The sequence below is a fragment of the Oratosquilla oratoria genome, chromosome 7 (assembly GCF_046742065.1).
Source record: "Oratosquilla oratoria isolate Oo_2021 chromosome 7, ASM4674206v1, whole genome shotgun sequence".
Taxonomy (NCBI): domain Eukaryota; kingdom Metazoa; phylum Arthropoda; class Malacostraca; order Stomatopoda; family Squillidae; genus Oratosquilla; species Oratosquilla oratoria.
This window is the reverse complement of record NC_134783.1, coordinates 84418747-84428430: the sequence shown is the minus strand read 5'-3', so window position 1 is coordinate 84428430 and position 9684 is coordinate 84418747. Positions and strand designations below refer to the sequence as shown.

At 39.9% G+C, this 9684-nt stretch overlaps 1 protein-coding gene across 20 annotated transcripts in view; it reads left to right on the top strand.

Moving 5' to 3' along the window:
* LOC143027245 (calpain-A-like) overlaps nucleotides 1-9684 on the top strand; it is a 111160-nt gene that overhangs the window by 36783 nt on the left and 64693 nt on the right. For 19 of the 20 annotated variants that reach the window (XM_076188513.1, XM_076188518.1, XM_076188519.1 and 16 more), the window contains exon 3: nucleotides 8323-8346. The exons of the other annotated variant lie outside the window; for it this stretch is intronic. In XM_076188513.1, the coding sequence (XP_076044628.1) occupies nucleotides 8323-8346 (24 nt within the window). The remainder of the gene's footprint in view (nucleotides 1-8322; nucleotides 8347-9684) is intronic. 20 annotated transcript variants of the gene reach the window in all.

Genomic DNA, 9684 nt, shown 5'->3' with positions numbered 1-9684 from the left:
TATATTATAATGCTCTGTGAAAAAAGAAAACGAAGCGGCTGAATAAGCCAGCTGCTTGAAGTACCTTCCTGTTGTCGCTGCCAACCGAAGGGTCTGGCGACTCTCGTAGCGTTACACGAAGTTTTGGCTGCTTCTTGATGATCTTGGCAGCCGTGAGTTGCAAGTGATGTTTGGCATTCTCATTTTCTTTTTTTCTCCTATTCAAGGCCGACCCCCAACTTGTTTTCCCCAATCAAATTTGCAGAATAGACTACTGTAACTAGTAAATTTTACCATCCAGTAAGTATATAGTTGTGGCCATTTAATTTCTTGACGTTAAATGTATATCCATTATTATCAATATTTCTTAATTGAAATTGCACTTATTTGTAGGCTATTGAAATGCAAGCATGCTTACATCCATCACTATTAATTCAGATACATAAGCATACAAGGAATATGTCGCGAGGATTAACTAGAGACAATGAAAGGCGTAAAGAAATGTAGAAGTAGATAGGAACGAATCAACACAATCTTGTCCTTTATTTTTCTTGTCTTTAGTGGTGAGGATGAGTCAGAAGGAAACAATTCTTCAACGGTGGAGACAGCTGCCATCGAATGTTCAGTCAAGTCCGAGAATATTAGAGGGAAATCTATTCTGAGAATAAGTGGATTCAATTGAAATCTTGAAAATGAGAAATATAAGGTGCATCATCATCATCATCATCATCATCATCATCATCATCATCATCATCATCATCATCATCATCATCATCATCATCATCATCATCATCATCATCAATTATCATTGTTGTTGTTATTATTATTTCATTTATTAATTTTTATTTATTTGTAATGCGATGGCCATGTTGCTAATTATAGTATGTGCGCTCGAAGGAGTCCTTTCAGAGTGTGGCATACGTAGTCATTTAGCCATGTTGCCAAATCAACCTTAGTGCATGCCCCGCTCTCTCTTATCTCCCATCTATGTACTATTTTTGTACTCTTGTATAGTAAAGGAAGCTGTGTAGTACAATGAGTATATATATTTTTTAGGACTATAACGACGATTACCCATACCCCATCCCAGCTGTCTCACTTGTGATACTTCGGCATGGCACCATGGTGGGAGAAAAGCGCCCTTGCCGCCACGGGTCATAGAATCTAATCAAATCGTGGGGATAATCCCGTACCAAATAGGTGGTTAAGGAGAGATCTAGGGCAAGTAGCAGAACGAAGGGATAGCAAAAATCAACATTCATTTCTAGAATGCTGAGTGGATCTGGTCCGTAGGGGTGTCACTAAATTCCCTAAGACATTGACTTACATAAAACATGTTAGTCAGTACCCCATACGGGGTACATTGCTAATTATTAGAAATCTAGTTAGCTGTAAAAAAATATTTTTTTTTTCATTGACAACCTACCACGTGTGAGACTTGGTGCCAGATACTGCCAACCGGCATTTGGTGCCAAGAATGATAAACACCACAGGAGCCCCGAGTGAACTTGACACCTGATTCATACAACAAAAGAAGACCCAGATATCGAGGTACTATGAAGATCTGATTCAGAATTTGCATGAGAGCGCTTTGGGAAACTCATGACTTTTATTTTTCAAATTCCTTGTCACTTAATTGCTGCAACTGGATACTGACAGGATACAGTTTGGCTTATAATCAAGAAACACCATCTGTATCCTTGGAGGCAATTTCGTGTTAAAGAGATGGTGAAAGTGGTGGTAAGGGAGATATTTAAGGAAGGTAACAGAAAAAAGATAGAAGTTCAGTATAATCAGCATTTATTTTTAGGTGGAGACTACTCTCCAGCCATAAAGGAATGCTGAGTGACTTACTTCGTAAGAGCTACAATCATGGTGTCCAGGATCTTTTCTCCAACTGTCATAACTAGTTTTGAAATCACTAATAGTTTTAGCTTGGGCTATATCATGGAAAAACGCCATCTTTTGAAAACGACAGAAGGCAGCATGAAGAGACGATAGGGGCCGAGAGAAAAGCAAGAAGTCAAAACTCCGTGAACCCTCCTGCCATTCCATGTGGTCGCTGTGGTCGACTTTTCCGTGCAAACATTGGATTGATATCACACCAGTGTCACTGAGCAAACTATACTCAAAACCGAATTGTGCCACCGGACTTGATGCTTCAGTATGGAAAAGTGTGTTTTGGCATCTTTTAAATCTGTGTTGTTGTTTTTTTCAATTTTGTTCCTATGACCTGGCGATTTTATCCCGACACAAACCAAGAAATCAGTCCTTTCAGTTTTACCAAGTCATCTCTTTTTCTTCTTTCTCTCAATAATGTCACATAAGGTTAGATCTTTTTTCGTGTGCTTGCTTTATTTGCAAGGCTAGGAACCAATTTGGTCGCTGTTTTCTGCATTAATTCAGTCCCATTTACATCCACACCCCCGCTGCATATTCTGATTTAGGGAGTATGAGGCATTCTATGATATGTTTTATTATCATCTCGTCCATGATGGTGACGAGCTAATTCCATATTTGTCACTAATCTACATGTTTCAACCAGAATTTTGTCAATGTGCTTATCAAGTAATAAGGTATCCATGATCAACACTCCAAGATCTGTCTTGTCTTTTGATTTTGTAATTTATTCATTTTCCATTGAGCAATTCATTGATGGTCTTTTTGAGAGGGTGTGCGTGAAGGTTGAAGTAAAAGGCACAAACAGATTGGCGAACAATTGGTTTCTAGCTTTACAGATAAAACTTGAGAAGAGAGGTTAAAACACTGGGCATGCCATCATTGGAAGAAACTGAGAGAAGTGACTTAATATAAGTGTTCAGGTCATTAAATGGAGTAGATAAAGCTGACTGTGAAGATCGCTAATTTGGGACGGAGAGAGTCAAGATAAATTGAACAAAAAAAAATATATAAATGATGTAGAGTAATAGTTTTCCATATAGATGGATAATTTACTGGAACAGCTTAGAGGCTGATATAGTTCCACAAGCTGTTCAAAAAGTAGGTATGATAGATGAAGAAATAGAAGCAGGACACTGCAAGTGTAACTTCTTTCCTATTTATTAGTTAGATGAATATCAGATCAATACAATTAGGTAAATGCGCGCGCGCACACACACACACACACACACACACACACACACACACACACACACACACACACACACACACACACACACACACACACACACACACACACACACACACACACAGGACTTATTAAACTGGGACAAAAGAAACACGAGAGGACATGGAAAGAAAATAAAAAAACAGCTACAGAAGAGAACTGAAGAAAAACAGTTTTCCACATAGATTAGTGGACACTTGGAACAAACTGGACAATGAAATAGTATGCGCAAAAACCATTGATGTGTTTAAAAGCAAACTAGACACTGCGAGATACAAAGGCGGGAAACCACGAGCATAGCTCCTCTTCCCGCAAAATACAACTAGGTAAACACACACACACACACACACACACACACACACACACACACACACACACGCACACACACACGCACACACATACACACACAAAACACACACACACAAAACACACACACACACACACACACACACACACACACGCACACACACACACACACACGGCCCGGTGGCGGATTGGTAAGGCACTGGCCTCACAAGCCGGAGAACCGGGGTTCGATTCCCCGGCCGGGCGGAGACAAGTTGGGTTTGTCTCCTTTCACGTGTAGCCCCTGTTCATCTAGCAGCGAGTAGGTACGGGACGTTAGTCAAGGAGTTGTGACCTTGCATTCCCAGTGTGTGGAAGTGTGAGTGGTCTCAGACGTACCCAGAGATCTGCTAATAATGAGCTCTGAGCTCACTGCTTTAGAGTGGTGTCTGGCTGTCTCGAAAAGAGGCTGCAGCAGATCCGAGGTGAATACACACACACACACACACACACACACACACACACGACTCGGTGGCGCGGTTGGTAGTCCCAGACTGTCACTACGGCGGTCCGGGTTCGAATCCTGCCCAGGGCTGAAAATAATTTCAGTATCGCTGCGCTTCGAGTCGTTACTCCAACTCTCGTGGGCGGGGAGTTGGGTGTGTGTGTGCGTGCAAGGTCACAGCATTACCCATAGATCGGTCATACGAGCTGTGAGCTCTCTTCCGGGAGGGAAATAGCTGAGTCCAACACGTGACCCAAAGACCAAGGTGAATTACACACACACACACACACACACACACACACACACACACACACACACACACACACACACACACACACACACACACACACACACACACACACACACACACACACACACACACACACACACACACACACACACACACACACACACACACACACACACACACACACACACACATGATTATATTAATGCAACTAGCGCGCATGTACAAATAAACATGCTGTGCAGTACACGCACACGATTGTGAAATATTTTGAGGCCATTTATATTAGCTTGATATCTACAATGAATGGAATCACTGTTTATGACTCGTATTGTCATTATTGACATATTCACCGTTCTCTCGGTCTGGATTTATTTTTTTCATTCTTTCTCTGAGTCAGTATGGGTTCACTCTTTTTACTGATTGTTTAAGGGTTTTATGAGTGAGGAAGAGTTTTTCAGTCCGTTACTGGGGTCATGGTTGACTTCCGGTAGTGTGGGAACGGGCTTCTCTTGAATAGCAACTCCGTGTAGTACTGTAGTAAGTTTATTCCCATTCATTCAACTGTCTTATTTATATTTTCTTTGTAAAAAATAATTCTTGTTACTGAGGTTCAGTAAAATTTTGATTTTTATCATTCTAGTTTCATTTGTGAAATATATAAATATGAATATGGGAGGTACATATAAAGTTCGTTTACAGGAAGCAGCGTGACGTACACACGCACGCACACATTTGCTCACGCGCGCGCGCACAGGTGGGGGTGAAAGGATTTTCTTAGCAACACGGCGTAGAGAGAACACCCAGCCTTATGCGACACTGTTGCGTTACTTACGAATTTACAGAAATCTTGGAAAATGAGAATCGTTAAATGAGTTCTGCTATGTTATGCGGTGCTGTCGAGGAAGTCTTAACGGAATACCATACCGGATTGTCTACCATTAAGTTACCTTTTTTCTCAGATTTAATCAGAGTATCGACAGATTAAAAGAATGCGTGAAAAGTGTATTTTACTATTTTGTGTAGACTCGCTTAAAGTTAAATTAATGAAGATTGATCTTCAGAAATAAAATAATATATTTTTTGATGTATTTAGATTGGTTGAAAATCTTTATTCATTTTTGTCAAATGGGTAGATTATTATAGGATTCGTAAATAGAAACCAAAGAAAATGTAACGTTTTCTTTGTATAAACTAAGCAGTAACTTTAGTAAATGATAATTCGTGTGTTTATGTTGTAGTTTAATGTTGTGACTGTAGGCCTATAACCTAATTTTTGTCTGTTATTTTATCTATCTATTCGCATTTATATACATTTGTGTGAGTTTATTTTTGTATTCAGTTGATGACTATTGTCATAAAACTAAAGTTTACACTGTTTTGTTTCTAGACATCTAAAACCAGTAGGCTGAGGCATGTGATGATGTGTAATCAGATATTAAAAAATAATACATGATATTAGTGGAGAGAATAAATGCCCACCTATTAGTAAACATTTCTGATATTGACCATTTTTTTCTGCAAAACCCTACCAAGATTTTTTTTTCCATGCAGCCAATAGTTTGTCTCACATCTACTTGATAGATTGAAAGCTTAGACATATATTTTAGTTTAGCTTAATTGCATAGAACCACCCACCAATGCTAACCGAAGAAGCTATCTGATTTCATTCACACCATTTTCCCTGTGACCTTTATATTGGCGCACGTCACCATAGGCATCATAGACCTTCATATCAGTACCAGTACTTCAGCCTTACAACCAATTCATTTCATCGTCTCCTGTCCTTGCTTTTATTTTTGTTTCATATTTTATGACGAGGAAGACAAATATCCGTACTTTTTTCCTTATTTCTTTGCGATTTTATTTTTTCTTCACTTACACCCCTTCACAATGAGACTGAAATAATCGATCAACTCATTTGCTGAATCATGCACTCAGTCTGCTCATCCAGTTAATTTTTTTTTCTAACACTCTCGAAGGCCATATATATTACTTCTCCTTACTCCCTACAGTATGATAACACTTTATATGAATAAAATCACCCTTATTTAGGCAGAATAAGATTTGGAAAGAAAGTCATTGTAGCGTAGAAGTCTACATCTTTTACATTAGATGACACTTTCTTTTTGTTCCTTCTGCCTAGAGACTGGTTGTTCATTCATTCATTCCCGCGATGCCCCCCTCGCTAGTGTAAGGGATTATAGTCTGTCTAGGTCAGTCCCCACAGTATCTGATTTTTTAGCAGATGCTGCGATGTTTTACTTACCACTGTGATGATTGATGAAGGGGCTGTCTAACCTCCGTTGAACCATTCTGATCATCCCTAATAGGTCCTCTTTTTATTCCCAAGCGTTCCTCTCCTGCCAGCCTAGAGCACTGTTGAAATTGTGACCCTAGTGACCATTGTTTTAGCCATTCTCAGAGTCAGTGCATTAACCATCACCCATGTACTATTTTACCTTTGATGTTCCCTTGTTTCCAGTGATAGAACATTGCTACAGTAATTACTGTCTCCCGCCTTTTTATTTTTCGCCACAGCCGTTGCCAATACTAACAGTTTATGATTACAAAAATACCATCATCACCACCACTGTCATCACTACCTTCTACTGCTCCTGACTTCATTTCCGCCATATTCATCAGAGCACAACTTCCACCTCTGTCGTCACCACTACCATACATCACGACTAAATGGTCATCCTGTCACTGCTACTACTTCAGCCATTTGTATACTGAAACAAAAGTTCTTAGACTGTCTTTTGTATTTATTTATTTATTATTATTTGTTTATTTATTTTTATTCTTTTATTTTAATCAATTCATTCATTCATTAATCTATAAATTTATTTATTTTTATTTATCTATTTTTATTTATTATCATTATTATTATTATTATTATTATTATTATTATTATTATTATTATTATTATTATTATTATTATAATTTTTTTTTTTTTTTTTTTTTTTTTTTTTTTTTTTTTTTTTTTTTGCGGGGCCAGCACCCGCTCGGTGGTCCGGAACAGTTCATATCCTACACGATTTGTTGCTCAGGCGATGTCACTGTTAACGCGATGCCACTGTCATTAGTGGGGCACCCCTATCTCAGGGGAGAGGGGGGGGGCACCCCAATATCAGGGGAGGGGGGGCACTCCAATCTCAGGGGAGGGGGGGGCACTCCAATCTCAGGGGAGGGGAGGGCACCCCAATCTCAGGGGAGGGGGCGCATCCCTTAACCGCCGGCGGCACCAGGGGGAGGGTCCCCAAGAAGCTGAGGATTGCCTCAGAGGTGGAGAAACTGAGGTGCCGCGCCACCCCTGCCGCGGTGAGTAGCGGGCTGAGTCCCAGGCGAAGGGTGCTCGTGGCTCTACACTCTAGCAGGTAGTGGTGGAGGGGCTGTTGAGCTTCGGCTCCATAGAGTTTACAGCGTTCGTAATTGTCTCTTCCCGCGCGTAGCACTTACCACCCACAGCAATATCCTAGGTGGATCCTGTGAACTATAGATTCAAGCCGGAGGCAGGTGGACTGCCTTGTACCTAGTGACGAGACTGTCCTATTTGTTCCTAGTCGATGACCGGGTCATTTATAAACGACGGGCGAAACATGACACACCTAAAGCAAAATCTGAAATCATTCATTGTTTCTAAACTTATAGAGCCGGATTTCAAGATTAGCTCATTGTCTTGTGACTTCTTTTTCTGTTAAGATGACACCGCGGGGATTAATTTGTCATATATGAATTTCATAATGATTATAATCGTCGGGCATGTCCATATCATAGTAAGCCTGCAGCGAATAAGGCGCCATCTAATACTCGTAGTACATTTGGATAACACAAAATTGTCGTGTTGTCGAATTTTGGAATCTGACCGGGCGTGTGATGCTTCATGATTTCTAAGGAGGACATCACTCACAAATGACATTATTCTCAGTTGTAACCCTACCAGATTGGTCTAGAACTTTGTCTTCAAGTGTACTCTAGTCATGAACACTCTCCCCATCACCCTCTATACCACCCATTAATTCGCTTGATCCATTACCATAAGTAAGCACCACAGGCAAAGCTTCAGTTTGGCTTGTTGCACACATAGTCTGTCAACATTAGACACTTTACCATATCCTAATTCTGATTTCTATTGCTTCTGCTTGCTTCCGTGTGGCTACCCTCCTCTCCGTGCAGTACAGCTACATAAATGGAACAACTGTAAGTAGAAATTGCATTCCTTTCAGTTGTTACTATTCTTCTAGAACCGCATGAGGACTGCTGCCTGCCTGTTTATGGGATGTTTCATTTACTTCTAACTCTGGGTTTATATAGGAAACTGTTATGGATGTATAATTATTAGGGGAAAGGCAATGCACTTTTATTTTGTATGTTGGTTACTGTGTTAGAAAAACAACCAGAAACGCAAATACGCATGTATGTACGCACGGAGATGCACACACAGACACACACGTGCGTACATACGCACGGACGCATGTACGAGTATATGCAAGACGTGAGCGCGTACATATGCACGCATGCATTCACGCACACACACACGCACGCACGCATGCACACACACACGCACGCATGCACACACACACACACACACACACACACACACACACACACACACACACACACACACACACACACACACACACACACACACACGACAGTCGAAGTGACAGAGAAGTTTGGAACTCCAGGAAAAAAATTAAATTTCGTGGATCTCAACGACGAGGGAGTACCTGTGTTGTATTAGTAGGGAAGGGGAAAGCTCGTGGTGTAGAGGGAAGGTGAAGAAAAAGGAGAAAGGGAGGGATTACTGAGGAAAATAGAAGGAAATTAGGAAGGGGACGAACGGCCCACGGAAGTCAGAAGGAATGTCAACAAGAGTTGCGCAGACGATAGAGGTGAAGTCGAAGAGCTTAGAATATATATATATATATATATATATATATATATATATATATATATATATATATATATATATATAATATATATATATATATAGATAGATGGATAGATAGGAGCAGCGCAATGGAAGGTGAAGATAATTACTTCCATGGATTTAATGAGGGAGATGATAAACTCCCCCGATTAGCAAGTCTAGAGGAAAAACTAGAGAAAATGGACGAACAATGTGAGGTTAGGTTCAGTCAACTTACACGGATTACACATAGTTGATAAATTGGAAGAACTAAAGGAGAACCAAAACCTAAACAAAGAAATAGAAGAATTAAAATGACAGTTAAAAGAAGTAAAGGATGAAAATGAGGAATTAAAAAGAATAATAAAGAGAATAAAAGTCCATAGCAAAAGAGGTACAGGGTTGGAGAAAAGTCCAAGAGAACAACAAAATTGAATTTAGAGATATAGTGAAACAACAGATGAAAGAAGATACCAAGGACATAGTTATTAAAGTGATGAGAGAGGAGAATATAGTAAGAGACTTAGCGGATAAAAAGAAATGTATAATTATATTAGGGATGGAAGAGAAGCATAATCCAAATAGGACTACAAGAGTAAAAGAGAAGGAAAAAGTAAACAAGATAT